Genomic DNA, 14,429 nt, shown 5'->3' with positions numbered 1-14,429 from the left:
CACACATGCGCGCGCACATTGCATACATACACGCACCCCCCCTCGCCGCCACACCTACACACACTAGCGCACCTACACACACAGAGAGACCCCCTACACACACACCAGTGCACCTACACACGCACGCACGCACACATACAGAGACCCCCCCGCCGCCACCGCACACATACACATACACACACACACACACAAGCACACCCCCCTCCCCCCTAAAACTAAGCTCCACTTACCGCCATTCGGGACTTCTGTAGCCGGGGCTCTCCCTCGGGCATGGAAGCCCCGCTCTCAGGCACTCCGTGGGCGCGTGCGCGGGAGTTCCGAAGCCGGAAGTCCCGCCCAAAGGAACTGGCTCAAACGCGCATGCGCAGTGACCAGACGCTCCAGCCAAAGCAGCTCTTTTTTCACTGCCTCACAACTTAACGCACATATCCTCAACGAAAAATGTTTTGTGAACCCGTCCTTGTTTCTACCCCTGTGGGCTAGACCGTAAGCAGCTCCGGCGCTAGTGTTTATCTTTCTGACGGGATGTTTATATCTGCAAAAGCCATCATTTTCCCCCCTAGTTAAATGAATATGGGAAATATGAAGTCATGCCTTTAATCGCCTGCCAAGCTTCCCAGCCCGTCAGGAAATTAGCAGAGCCTTCTGGGCCCAGAACATGTGGCGAGGCGCTCGACGCCACGTGTTGTCCGTCAGTTGCACGCCGGGCAAAGAGCACTCACTTTAGCTTCGCCATTAGCCGCGGCTGTGAATTCTTCGAGTCGCTCAGTTTTCCGGAGCACATAACTCATTGTGAATTACAAGACACAGCCAGCTGGCCGAGAGGGAGCCAGTCGGGTTCGAAACTGCATTAACTGGTTTTATTAGAGCGTCGCGATTTTTAGGACTCGTGTTTACCTGCCTGTAGGTACAATCCGATTGAGAACTGCAGTGCATTAAGTGAGATGAAAAACGGGGTGGTGTAGTTATTTAAAAGGATTGTGATCTATGTAATTAAGGCCCTACTTAAAACACGTGAACAAAACTCCTGTGCTTCACACAGCATGCCGCCTGACCGGTGCTGGAGTGAGTCTGTGAGTTTTCTGTTAGTTCATCCAGACATATCCGACTACAACAAACTTACCCATGATCCTAGAAAGACTCCTTGATTGTGTGAATTCTTGTTTGAAGGATGATGTAAACGAGTAACAACCGTGCTTTTATTGTGAATAAAATAAAAACCACGATCAATGACCTAGTAGGTCAGCCCAGCAAGTGAGTCCCAACAACAGGACCCGTAATGAAATATCTTTGAAGCATGCACTTCAATGAAATACTTCCGAAATATGCACTGACACTTTGAATTTCTCTCTATCTATGCTTATGAATAATTTTTGATAAAGCCCTTTTAAACGCACAGCTGCGCAAATATATACATCCAGACAGCATTTTTAACGATTTCTCTTGTAGAAACAACATTCTATTGCTCTTTTATATATTTCTGCCGGTGTAATGGCTTTAATTAACTATGCACTTTGATTTAAAAAAATTGTAATATTGTGAATAATTAGAAATTCTAATTACAAATGGGACATATGTGACCATTGCACTGTGCACGCCTGAGAGAGGACAAGTATTGGATGAGCATCTAATCTGGCCCACTGACTTCGCACTTCCTTCAGCTATGGTCCACTGACTTTGTGCCTAACTTCAGCCTCCGCTCCAGAGTACTCAGTCATGTCCCATCATGAACACCCTCCCACAACTTAAACTCATACCGACACCTATAGACAATCCAGTTCACATGCCCTATAGCTCGACCTTTTATAGCTGAGACCTCTTGACTTTGTCAATGCTTAGTAAAGTAAATTTTAATATGTTTACAATCTACCAACAACTGCACATAGAGCAGCGCACAAATTGCACTAAAACAAATGTTAACAAATTGAGTCTTTACTTATTAAAAATGCAGTACTTTGCATTTCTTACTTCAGACTTCTCAAGCCATTTTTTTCCTTCATCGCCAAGCCAGACGCATTGCCATTGCAATACTTCTTGTTAATGCTTTTCATTTGCAAGGCAGATTGGTCTTCTTACAATTAGTGTGATTGTCATATAAGGTCTCTTCCCTGCAAAAGGTTGTTTTCTCTTGTCTTCAGACTTCATTGGTATGCTTAACCGTTGCTTTAAAACGTGATACTGAAGATGGGCGACTTGTATTTGCCATTTGAAGAAAAAACAGCCAAACCATGTTCTTTTCTGAAGGATGGCTCAAAATTATCCATAAAACTGTTATATGCGTTTAAACCTTGTTGCACATTCATCGTGCATCTGTTCCATATTTAACTCGTTTTACAGTTCTGACAGTGGGTCGCCAAAGAGTACTGCTAGCAGCGTAAATCACTGTGCATAGACAAACATTATATAAGTGTAGACCTTGGATGCTATCTCTGTGACCTGTTGAAAGCTGCCGTTTGTTACTCTACATGCCAAAACATTGATCCACAGAACGCAAGTAAATAATAACTGTGATACACCCTGAACCATTTATAAACAAGCACTGGCGTTGCCAATAGGTCTCGCAGTAGGAAAGTTGGAGCTATTGGTTTTGTAAATGACAAAGCCCTTTATGTTTTTAAAATGAAAACAAAAATAAAAGATATTGTTATTTGCAATTGTAATAGCTCAAACTCTCGTGAATGCGAGACCTATTGCATTGCAAATGCTTGTTTTAATGAGTCCCACAGTAAGCATCTGGGTACGAGGTCGAAGGCTGCCCTCGAATCTACAAATGCTACGTAGATGTGGCCCCCCTTTACCTTGACATATTTCCAGATGATGCATAGGAGTCTAAATACTTGATCCATTGTGCTTGTTTATGATCGAAATCCTGCCTGGTATTGGGGCATATTATTGTTAGTTTCTATCCCGTCATCGAGCCTGTTTAATAATTGTCTGGTGTAGATCTTTTGAAGCACTTCTATCTGGCTGATTGGCCTGTAATTCTCAGGTTTCTGTTTGCTACCTTTTTTGGGAATATGGACAATTTCAGCCCCTTTCCACGTTGCCGGTATTGGTGCGCCTGCTATTGCATTACTAGGTAGGTTAACATACGGGACCCAAACCTTTTTATCATGTTTGAATAGGTCTCCGGGAGTCTGTCTAGTCCCGGTGCTTTTCCCTGCTTGATAGTGTCTATAGCATGTTCAGTTTCTTTCAATGAGAAAATGATCACTTCTCTGGCTCCCTCTTTACCACACCAGAGCAATTCTCCTTGCACCCTTTCTATTTTCTTTTTAATGAGTACCTTGATGGAGTTGAATAATCATCGTATGACGATTTTGTGTTTAATAAATATATGCCTTTCTTTGAAATCAATTGTTGTTGCACATCAGTATGTTTAATAATTCAGTTTTCAAGTAAACTGTGAGCTAATTTTTCAATGCTCCAAGTCTTTGTTTGAACAACCACTGTTTCTAAAAATAAAAATATGCAAAAAAAAATTCCAGGACCACTGTTTTGGTCGCTGTCCTCCCTTGCCTCTATTCTACTCGTTATCCTGTTCCAGCTATGCATACTATGCATAATGTAATCTATTCTTGACTATGAGCCCGTTTAAATGTATTGAGAGGCTTTTTCATCCTCATTATTAAACACCCTTCCATTACATACCCTTGGATGGTATTCGCAAGTGAGCTGCATTATCTGTAATGCAGCATTGGTGCATTTATTTGTTTTAATTTATTTATTTAAGAAGTTTTCTATTGCGCTTTCCAGACCCAGGAGTATCGGAGCGCTTTACAGTAGGTGCATAGCATATAGCCATCAGATACAAGACAGAGGAGCGACATAACAATCGACGAGTGTCAAAAGTAAAGAGCAACATATTGTAGTGCAGGACATTTTTGGCTTCGACAGTCTACGGAGTCTTAGGTTTGGAGCAGTGCTCGATGATTGCTGTCTGTCCCAAGCTATCCACTTCCTAGGGAGTGGTTGAGGAACAGGGTTTTGAGTTGTCTTTTGAATTATACAAAGGAGGGAATGGTTCTGATATGCGGGGGAATGGAATTCCAGATTTTGGGGGCGCTTCCAGTGAAAGATCGGTCCGCTGTTCTTTTCCTTCTGGTTTTAGGTGGGATGAGTAGGAGGGAGTTTGAACTTCTCAGATTCCTGGATTGGCCGGCTTTTGTGAGTTTTTTCGCCAGGTACTCTGGTTTGCCAGTGTGAAGGGCTTTATGGGTTAGGCAGGCTGTTCTGATGCTACTTCGCATTTCTACTGGAAGCCATTTGAGTTCCTTGAGTGCAGGGAAGATATGATCAAATTTCTTGATGCCGGTGATCATTCTGGTCTAATGAGGATAGGGGTCACTGTCAGCGGGTCTCGACCGTGAGGTTGCGGTGGGTGGATCCAGTAAGGAGGGGAGGTTGTGTTTTCTGTAAGGGGCTGTGAGATAAGCTTGGTAGGGGTAGTGAGATGGTTGGTGACCCGGGAGGGGGTGTGGGGGGTGGAGGCATGTGCTGGTGAGGCTTGAGATTCCTGTTATGGCTGGTTGGCTGTAGGCGGGAGTTGGGTTGCGGCGGGGCAAAGCTGGTGGGGGGGTGTCGGAAGTGTGTCGGAGCGGATCGGAGTGGGCGGAAGAGTCGTAGGCTTCAATGTTAGCTGTAAGCGTGTTTTTCGTTAAGGCGGGGCTTGGCAGGTGCGGGAGAGTGGATCGGAGTGAGGGAAATAGGGAATCAAAAGCTTCAAGGTTCTCATTGTTAGCCTGAATGAGGACAGTGCCATTCGTGAAGATGGTCACGGATGTGATCCCCTCTTCTGTCCGAGCGATTGGGGAGTATGGAAGTTAGTTTGCAACTGTGAGGAGTGGATGTGGTTTTGGTGATATAAAGTTGCGTTCTGAGCATGGAAATCCAGTCTTCAGGTCTTTCCGTGTGGAAAATTAGGTCCATCTTTAATCGGACCTTTGGAAGATGAGTGGTAGTTGTCTGTGAATAGGGTTTCTTTGTGTTGTCGGATTCGTTTTTGGTTTTGGTGACCCAGCCTCTAGTTGAGGCAACCCCATAGCCATATGCTCTTTCTCTGTTAAACTTTCTAGGCTTTTTAGTGGCTCATAGGCACAATTGAAGTCCCCACATACAATCATGGTATCACCGGGGTCTACATGGTCCAGGCAGCTGCCTAGCGTATCAATAATCTCAGAATTTAGATTTTGCCTGATTGGTCTATTGTAAATATTAAATAGGTACAGTTTTTCATTGTTTAGAGTATTTACATCTAAGTATACTGCTAGTAAATCTGGTGAGTCTATAACATGACCGTTGGATCACATTCCCAGTGTTATTTTAATCCATATTACAAGGCCCCCTGATGATATTCCTCTCTGCGATGGGATAGCGTTCTTATAGTACGTTTTATATCCCAGCTTGAATAGGGTTATTAGTAACCATATCTCCTGGAAAAGACAGATATCTTATTTGTCTATGTAGCTATATTCTAATCCGTGCAGCAAGGGGAACCCTCCGACCCATTAGGGTTACTATCAGCACTACTTGCGCCTACTTCTGGTAGGGGGCCGTCCACAATTGAGTTAGGCACTTTCTGTTGGGACATGTCACTAAGGCTAGTGTCTCCATGGCAAAAAGGGGAAGAGTACGGTCGGGTGAGCCGGTAAACATCCTCCAAGAGTCAGTCATTAAGTTCCAAGGTGGACGCACTAAGTCTTCCATCCAATGGTAGAAATGGGGTTGGCGTGTGGGGAATAGAATACCTGAATTGAATAGAAGAAGAGTCAAGTTTATTCTGCTGAACAATTGCAAGACTTGGACTATTAAACTAAGCAGATTCATACCCAAGTAAAATGTAGCAAATGCAAAATTCAGTATTAGTATATCCTAATGTTGTAAGCACAGAAGTTTGTATTAGGATTAAAATGCATTGGCAAACTAAATACAAATATAAAACAATTCCTTTGTCACTCAGTAATGTTTCAGTAAAACAATTTCTACATAAAGCATGAATAACAAACCAGTGCTGTTGATATTGTCTGCTTTTTGCCTAGCAATATTTTAAATTGAATCTTCAGCTGTAAATCTTGGTTAACCATTACCTCTTTCCCTGTGACTCTATAATAAATTGTTTCTCTGAAAATTGTTTAAACATAAAATTATTCATATCAGTTCCTGTTTATCCGTAGAAGGTATTTGTTATTGCAGTTCGCGTAGGCTTTCTGCATCTTCTTGTTTTGTTAAAACTATTTTACTTAATTTATGTATAGGTGCACAATGTTAGTCTTTTGGAAACCGAATATATTGGTATAGTCCATTGCACAAGTTAATATTCACACACATCAGCAGTTTTGTACCTGAGAAAGAAGGAAATAGTGGCAACCCTGTGCCACTTCTAGAATGGGTTATTAAAGCAATTGTCCTGTACCAAATACCAATGCGGGATAAAGTTCTGCTAGCACAAAATACATGGCTGATTCTGGTTTGCACAATCAACTTGAAAAAATAGTTATTTTTTATGGTTTCTACTTGAAGTCCTCAAGTTCAGCGCCTGAAAAAAAACAGTTCTCTGAAAATATCTGATTTATCATTTTCTTGTTCATGCAGATCTGATGAAAAGAAAACCATTAACTGGAAGCTCCTACCTAAGAAGCCATGCAAGAATTTACTGGGTGCCTTAAGAAAAGTATATCCCAAACTATCAGCAGGTAACAAAAGGCTGTCTTTTGTGCTTAGGTTGTGAGAGGGTAGGGTGGGGCAGTGATTTGTCTCACCTTTCCTCTCCTTCTCTCTTTTCTAGTCTGCCTCCTCAGTGCCTTTGACCTATTTCTCCTCTCTCATATATGTCAACTATTGTCTCCTATGGCAATGTCTTTTAGCAAAGTCCTAACCTTACGCACATCTGCCTGTGCAGGGCTAGATGTGTAAACAATTTCTCATGCAAATGGTCTCCAGTGCCGTCAGGTGCCACCAGGCAAATCCAGTCACAACTCCGACCATCCAGGAAGTGCTAACAATGCCCTGTGTATGACTCCACCTGACGTGCTGGTCTTAGTTGTGTTTTTTCTTGCCTTACTGACCTTGGCCAAAGCTCTTTGATGTACCGTCAAATTCCTCAGTATTTTAAATGCTACGCCCTACGCTGATTAAGTCAAATGTTGCCTTCTAAGACTGCAGAGTTCAAGCCCTGTCAATATTGCAGGAAGGTATCCCTTTGCATCCCCAGGACATATGCAGTCTGGCCTATGATTAAGATGCTGCTGGAGAAAAATCACCGAAGACCAACTACACGCAAACCTCGCTCTCAGCCCACCCATCGAACCCTCCAACACCGACGACGCTGCCCACAGCCTCAGACGCTGGATCGACGACTGAGCCAACACCCTCGCCCTGCTGAAGAAACCCCCCCACAGAGACACCAGCAGGAGGGCCAACTGGTTCACCCTAGAACTCCTGACCTCCAAGCGAGCCTGCAGGAAACTACAGTAGAAATGGCACAGCGAACAAACTCCGGATAGCCACGCAGCCCACAAAGGACCATCACCTCATCAGGACCGCCAAGAGGACCTCCTTCAAAGACCGCCTCGACAACAACGTACACAATAGCAAGGATCTCTTCAACATCGTGAAGGAAGTCTCCAACCCCAGCTCCAACACCAACGACATCCCGCCGTCGCAAGCCATGTGCGACTCCCTCGCCACCTTCTTCCACCGAAAGATAGTAGACATCCACAACAGCTTCAATACCCAGACACCCCAACAGACAGCAACACAACAGACACGACAGACACTCCGCACACCATCAACCACGACCCCCTGCTAGCCTGGACCAGCGTAAGCATCGATGACACTATCCAGACCATGAGCACAATCCACTCTGGCTCCCCGTCAGACCCATTCCTGCACCACGTCTTCAACAAAGCCAGCAGCTCCATCGCACCCCACCTGCGCAACGTCCTCAATCTCTCCCTCGAGACCGCAACCTTCCCAGAAAGGTGGAAACACGCCGAGATTAACGCCCTACTCAAGAAACCCAAGGCAGACCATAGAGACCTCAAGAACTTCCAGCCCATCTCACTGCTCCCATTCCCGGCCAAGGTCGAGAAGATCGTCAACAGACAGCTAACCCGATACCTTGAAGAAAACAGAATCCTGGACCCTTCCCAATCAGGATTCCGCAGCAACCACAGCACCAAGACCGCCCTTATCGCCGCCACTGACGACATCAGGACACTGCTGGACAATGGTGAGACCGCAGCCCTCATCCTCCCGGACCTTTCCGCTGCCTTCGACACCGTCTGCCACCGCACACTACACGCACGCCTCCACACCGTAGGGATCCGAGACAAAGCCCTGGAATGGACCACCTCCTTGCGCTTCGGCAGAACCCAGAGCGTCCGCCTCCCCCCACCCCCCATTCCGATCCGAAGCCTCCGATATCTGCGGCGTTAACAGCTTGACACTGTTTAACATTTACTTGGCCCCACTCGCACATGTCGCCCGACAGCACGACCTCAACATAATCTCCTACGCCGGCGACACTTAACTGATCCTCTCCCTCACCAAGGACCCCATCACCGCCAAAGCCAACCTCCACGAAGGAATGAAGGCCGTCGCCGACTGGATGAAGACCAGCCGACTGAAACTGAACACAGACAAAATGGAGGTGCTCATCCTTGGCTCCAACCCTTCAGCCTGGGACGACTACTGGTGGCCGACGGCACTGGGGGCAGCCCTGACACCCAGCGACCACGCACGCAACTTGGGAATCATCCGCGACTCAACGCTCTCCATGACCAAGCAAGTCAACGCCGTCTCCTCCTCCTGCTGCAAAACCCTCTGCATGCCCTGCAAGATCTACAGGTGGATCCCGACAGAAGAACAGTCACCCAGACCCTCGCCAGCAGCAGACTCGACTACGGAAACGCCCTCTACGCGGGAGTCCTGACCAAGCTCATCAAACTGCAACACATCCAAAACTCTTTTGCACGACTGATCCTCGACGTACAACGCCACGGCCACATCCCCCCCCCCCCCAGGGAGGAACCTTCATTGGCTGCCCGTCAACAGGAGGATATCCTTCAAGCTCCTCCACGCACACAAGGTACTCCACAAGACTGACCCAGCCTACCTCAACAAGCGACTTTCCTTCTACATTCCCAACCACCAGCTCCGCTCCGCTGGCGTCGCTCTCGCCACTGTCCCGCGCATCCGAAGAACAACCTCCGGCGGGAGATCCTTCTCCCACCTCGCCGCCAAGACCTGGAACACCCTCCCACTGAGCCTACGACAGATCCAAGACCTGCTGACCTTCAGGAGGCTACTCAAGACCTGGATGTTCGATCATTCCCCCCCCCCCCCCCCCCCCCCCCCCCCCCACCGCCTTGAGACCCTCACGGGTATGTAGTGCGCTCTACAAATGCTTGCTTGGTGATTAAGATTCTTCGCCTTGCTACTCCTATATCTTCATGCATCTGATATCCCTTAGAGCAGGAAGGCAAGTTATTTATGACAAAGTACATTAGGAGACCCCAAACATTCCCTCTTACCTTTCTCAGGTAAGGCTCCTGACGGGAAGCAATCCTCCAAATTCTTCTCTACAACAAAAACATCAGAAACCCTATTGAGCTGACATGTTCTTTTCCTCAAGGCAAAATGGCCCCTCACCAAGGATTATCTAGCATCTGTGGCACTGTTCCTCAATATTTATTTTCTTCTTGGGAGCTGATCTTGATACTTAAAGCTTAGACTGGAGTTTCTGACTCCATCAGACTGCTGAGGCCTTTCAACTGGACATATTGGATCTATTCAGTCTGCCCCTCCTCCTCCTATGTGCCTTCTGACTTCCGAGGGTGGCAACAGACCCTTGGGGCTAAAAGTTACAGCAGCTCTGGCCTGATGCCTCCAGAACACACTTATACACAAGTTCAGCCTTGGTGCAGATTCCACCGTATCCAAGGCCACAGTCCAGATGGCTTCATTGCTTTCCAACAAAGCCCTTGATGTTTGAAGCCATTCTTCAAGTGGCCAGAGAAAAGACTATAGTTTCCTTTAAGGGCCAGCTGTTTCCTTACGCTCTGGACATGCTTACCCTGGATTTTTAGGTACAGTGAGAAGAAGGAGGATCTAGAGGCTGATAACTTTCTGTCTCATCTCTCAGACCTTGAGCTTTTCTTAGATCTTGGAAATGCCAGTGGCCTTGTAACATTTCCAGAAGGTAATATCCCTATCCTTCAGGCCCTCTTTTCGATAAAGTGTGTTCATTTACATTTGCTGTGTGTAAAGTAGCAAAGATTGTCGAGTTGCCCTTGCCATTAGCAGAGCCAAAGCAACATTCTTGTATAAATCCAACATCTGTCTTCTATAGCACTGGATCTTTCATATATTCACTTACTTGAAGCATTCCTCTGGTCAGGCTGAAAATCCCCGCTAAAATTAAAGAGCAGTTAAGTTTTAAAATGTTCTTAGGGAAAATTTCTATTTAATTGACCCAGTGAGGCCTTTTCAGTTATCAAATGTCACCAACTCTCATCATCTCTGACAGAGAAGAAATCTAATTTCAAGGCCTGTAATACTTGCTGAAAGCAAAAGGTTTATACTGATGACCTACATAAATTTCTACTTTATTTATTGCTTTTACTCTATGCACAATCCTTCACTCTGGTGTTTGTAGTCCCTCTTCACCAAAAATCCTAAGCAACAGAGAAAGGAGACTAGCTCCATAAATGTGTTTGAGAAGAAAATATACCCTCCTGCAAAGGTGGATGAATCTTCTTTATGGAATGATTCAGTGGAAAGTGGTCCTCCAAGCACTGCCATGAAGGTTGCTAAAAAAACAACCCAACAAAAACAGGAAGCATTGTGGACTTTTCTTAGCTGGACTTACAATCTAAAGGGCCTGCAGCCATATTTCTTCTCTCAAAAGACGGGGGTTTCCTAAGAGAAATTCTCAAACATGAAGGTTACAAGTCTGCACAAAATCAAGACTTCTGGACCTTCAACATGATTTCCAATCTCCACTGGTGCCTACCTCATTGTCAGTGTCAAAGAGAAATATCGTCAGTGACCCTAGCAGTGTCACTATGAGATCGTAGTCGATAGCAACACCATCAGCAACGTCTAGATCATCATCTTCAGCGACATCAAGAATGTCCTTGCTACCGATGTCAGCCTAGACATTGACACAGAAGATGACCACAATGTCGACAACAGATTTTTCACTATTCAAGTGACTGTGAGGCGTAAATTTTGGTCTCTGAATTAGAAAGTAAATACGTGACTAAGATGCCTCTGAGCCTGCTTACAGCCCCATGCAATTAGAAATCCACTACATGGCAGAATTTGAAGGATGCCTTATAGGAAGGTGACGCTTTTCAGAAGTAGGATTACCAGTCACAGAATTTTGGGTCACTGCACCCTTGACCACTCTATACCCATCCTCATGGCTAGGCAGAATCTCTGATTTGTTTCTAAAAACAGTGCAACAGATTATGGAAGTGTTTCCGTTGCTACTTCCACAGCAACCTGCAGGACAACCCATGTCCACCCCTTCCCTGGCTCCATTGCTGCCACCACCTTTTTTGCCACCACCGCACCTCCCTCCTAAACTGCCATCAAACATCCAATCTCCAAATACAGTAACATTGATGCTGGTGTCACTAACTCCTCAAAACATTAGAGAAGAGGTTCCTCTGAATCCCCTTATTCAGACTTGGAGGAAGAAGGTGAATTGGTTCATGATGAAGGTCTCGGTGAACGGGAAGAATATGATACACGTAAAAAAGGTGAGAAGTCTCCTATTCAACTGGATACTCCTCTGGATGACATAATGTTTTGTACTAATAGAGAGAGCGGGTAAAACAATTAAACCTACCAATGACCTCCGTGGTACAGCTGTTTCCTATATGATTTTAAGGAACAACCATGTAAGGCTGTGAAGTCTGTTCCCATCCTAGACTTTATCTAGTTAGAAGATCTGAAATTAATGAAAATGCTGGCTCATTTAAAGAACAAATATAAGGCTCTTTACACCTATAGCCTGCCTCATGGCCATCCAAAGCCAATTTCAATGGCTGTTGATGTAGCTCTGGATGCATCCAATGCATATTTTTGTCAATTGACAGGAGCTGCTGTTTTGAGACCGCAGGGTTGCTTGTGGTTCACTGCTTTCCATCCTGATGTCCCAGCAAATAATTTGGACATGCCATTTGATGGACCCACCTTGTTTGGAAAGCATGATGTTGAATCTTTACAGAAGTTTAAAATGCATACAGCGACATCTCTGGAAAACCTCCAATATCACAATTCAAGATTTACGCCTTTTCATGGCTCAAGAACATCTCACACCCATAGAGGAGGTTTCCAACAGTAGGAGGGCAAACTCTTCCATATCATCCTGGATTCAACCAGAGCTTTACTACCAACAGAAAGAACAGCCAAAACTATGGCAAGTTTTTTTTTTACGAATAGGAGCGTCTTACAAGAATCTTCCCAGGACAAGCAAAAACTTGACTTCTTCCAGCTGCACCTCTAATATACCAACATCAATCAGTGGGGGGAGAATTTCCCTTTTGCCCTTGCATGGGAGTCCATAATAATGGACTACTTGGTGAGGCAGATTTTTCATTCAGGTCATACCTTAGAGTTTCTTCAGAAGCCTACAGTCTACCTACCCAGGAAGGATCATAGTCTTCACATAAGGGAGCTGCAACAGGAAATTCTCCTGCTCCTCTCAAAGGAGCAATGGAAGCAGTAGATATACATTTTCACATCCCAATGTTGTGGGACGTAAGAGGGTCAGCTCTAAGTCTCTGTTTTAGTTTCATGTTTTAGCTTGACATCGTTTTCTAATGGTGACAATTTACATGCTTTGAGCTTATTTGATAATGTACTGAGAAATTTTTATACATGCTGTTCATTTCTTAGCAAGTATTGTTATCATGTTATTCGTGCACTTTGTCTAAAGCTAGACACATAGTACATAATGCCCTCGTATTTGGTTGTCCGCTTGGACACAGTTTAACGATTCCAGACTAACCATCGCATCAGCTCTGCACCCTTTTCTATAAACAACCTCTGCATTACATGTGGCAGTGGAGCACTTCTGCTGGGATTGTCCTGGAACAGGACGCACTGTGGCAGAGATGCAGTCCTACTGACTCTAGCCTCTATCCTGCAAAGGATGATAGCCTGTTCTGCTCAGTGGATTTCCCGATACATAAAACTCTGGTATTGGAGTGTGGGGCTGTTAGGTTGTTCTCTGTAATTCGTATCCATGAAGATAATTATTCACAGGTTGGCATGTGAAATCAGGGAGAATTGACAGAACCGTTTCCAATCCTCTAGGGGGTTTGTCAAGGCTGTGTCTTGACGTCAACTGTTTATGTTTATGTTTGTGGGATTTATAATGCGCGTGACCACCCTTGGGCATATCAGCGCTGTATACCCCAACGATATTGTCCTCTTTTTTTACCGTCTCCCCTCCTACACCCCCACTATGGCTGGTACAAAAGTACTCATTCTGTCGTTTGCCGATGATATTCTAAAATTCCCAAATACGCCTAGTGGTTTGCAGCGAGTGTTAACTACCTTTGTAGAATTTTGTAATACCCGTGGCCTTCAGATGAGTTCCGCAAAGACTAAGTTTATGACCCTCAACAAACACAAGTCGCTCAGGGGGAAATTGGAGCTAAGGGGTACATTGCTAGAAAGGGTAGATTTACTTGGTGACCCTATCGTCAACCGTCTCATGGAAACCGCAGCTGAACCTAGCGTCACTCAGACACAATCATTTTGCTAGTACTTTTATTAAAGAGCACAGCTCTTCCTACTGCAAACCCCTCACCCCGGCATTACAAATCTGCGATGCCCAGTCAGTGGGTTCTTCTATGTATAGCTCTGAGCTGTGGGGTTTTACTAATACATTTTTCCTTACAAGTTCTGAAAATAGGTTTCTGCGTAGTCTAGTTCGTCTTTCTGCCAGTACCCCATTAGTAGCATTAATGTTAGACATGGGCAGGAATCTAATCGCTGACTTAGCAAGGCTTTTTCCCTGCTGTTTTGGAGAAAGCTGTGGACTCAACCGGAAGTGGCAAACAAATAGACTTGCTTTGCCTCCATTAGAGCCAGGGACTAAAGCAAGCCCCAAATGAACCATACTGCTTCATCTTAGTTGTAGCTTCTGTCCATTGGATGCCTAATCCCACTGCTAAGTTTGCTATCTCACTGACTTTCTCACATAGGGATTATTGCATTTGTGCTTTCTGCACATAACACGTTCTGAAATTACTCATGAATTTGAAGCTACCCTACGTCTTATTTATCTATCTATTAAGAAATCCCATTCTTATATGCTGCAATGCTATGGTTCTCATACTGTAATTTATTTTTAACTGTCTATACTTTCATTGTATATACCTGTACTTTTATTTATGTTTTGAATTGCT

General features: G+C 44.9%; 1 protein-coding gene across 1 annotated transcript in view; it reads left to right on the top strand.

Annotated features, from left to right (window-relative positions):
• The window catches only part of DENND4C (DENN domain containing 4C), a 1,285,018-nt gene that overhangs the window by 432,376 nt on the left and 838,213 nt on the right, over positions 1–14,429 (top strand). Inside the window, exon 12 of the mRNA XM_078675962.1 lies at positions 6,592–6,692. Coding sequence (XP_078532088.1) covers positions 6,592–6,692 — 101 coding nt within the window. The remainder of the gene's footprint in view (positions 1–6,591; positions 6,693–14,429) is intronic.

This window comes from Lissotriton helveticus, chromosome 2_1 (genome assembly GCF_964261635.1).
Source record: "Lissotriton helveticus chromosome 2_1, aLisHel1.1, whole genome shotgun sequence".
NCBI classification, from domain to species: Eukaryota; Metazoa; Chordata; class Amphibia; order Caudata; family Salamandridae; genus Lissotriton; species Lissotriton helveticus.
The sequence above is the reverse complement of the archived record's forward strand: the minus strand, read 5'-3'. Positions and strand labels throughout refer to the sequence as shown.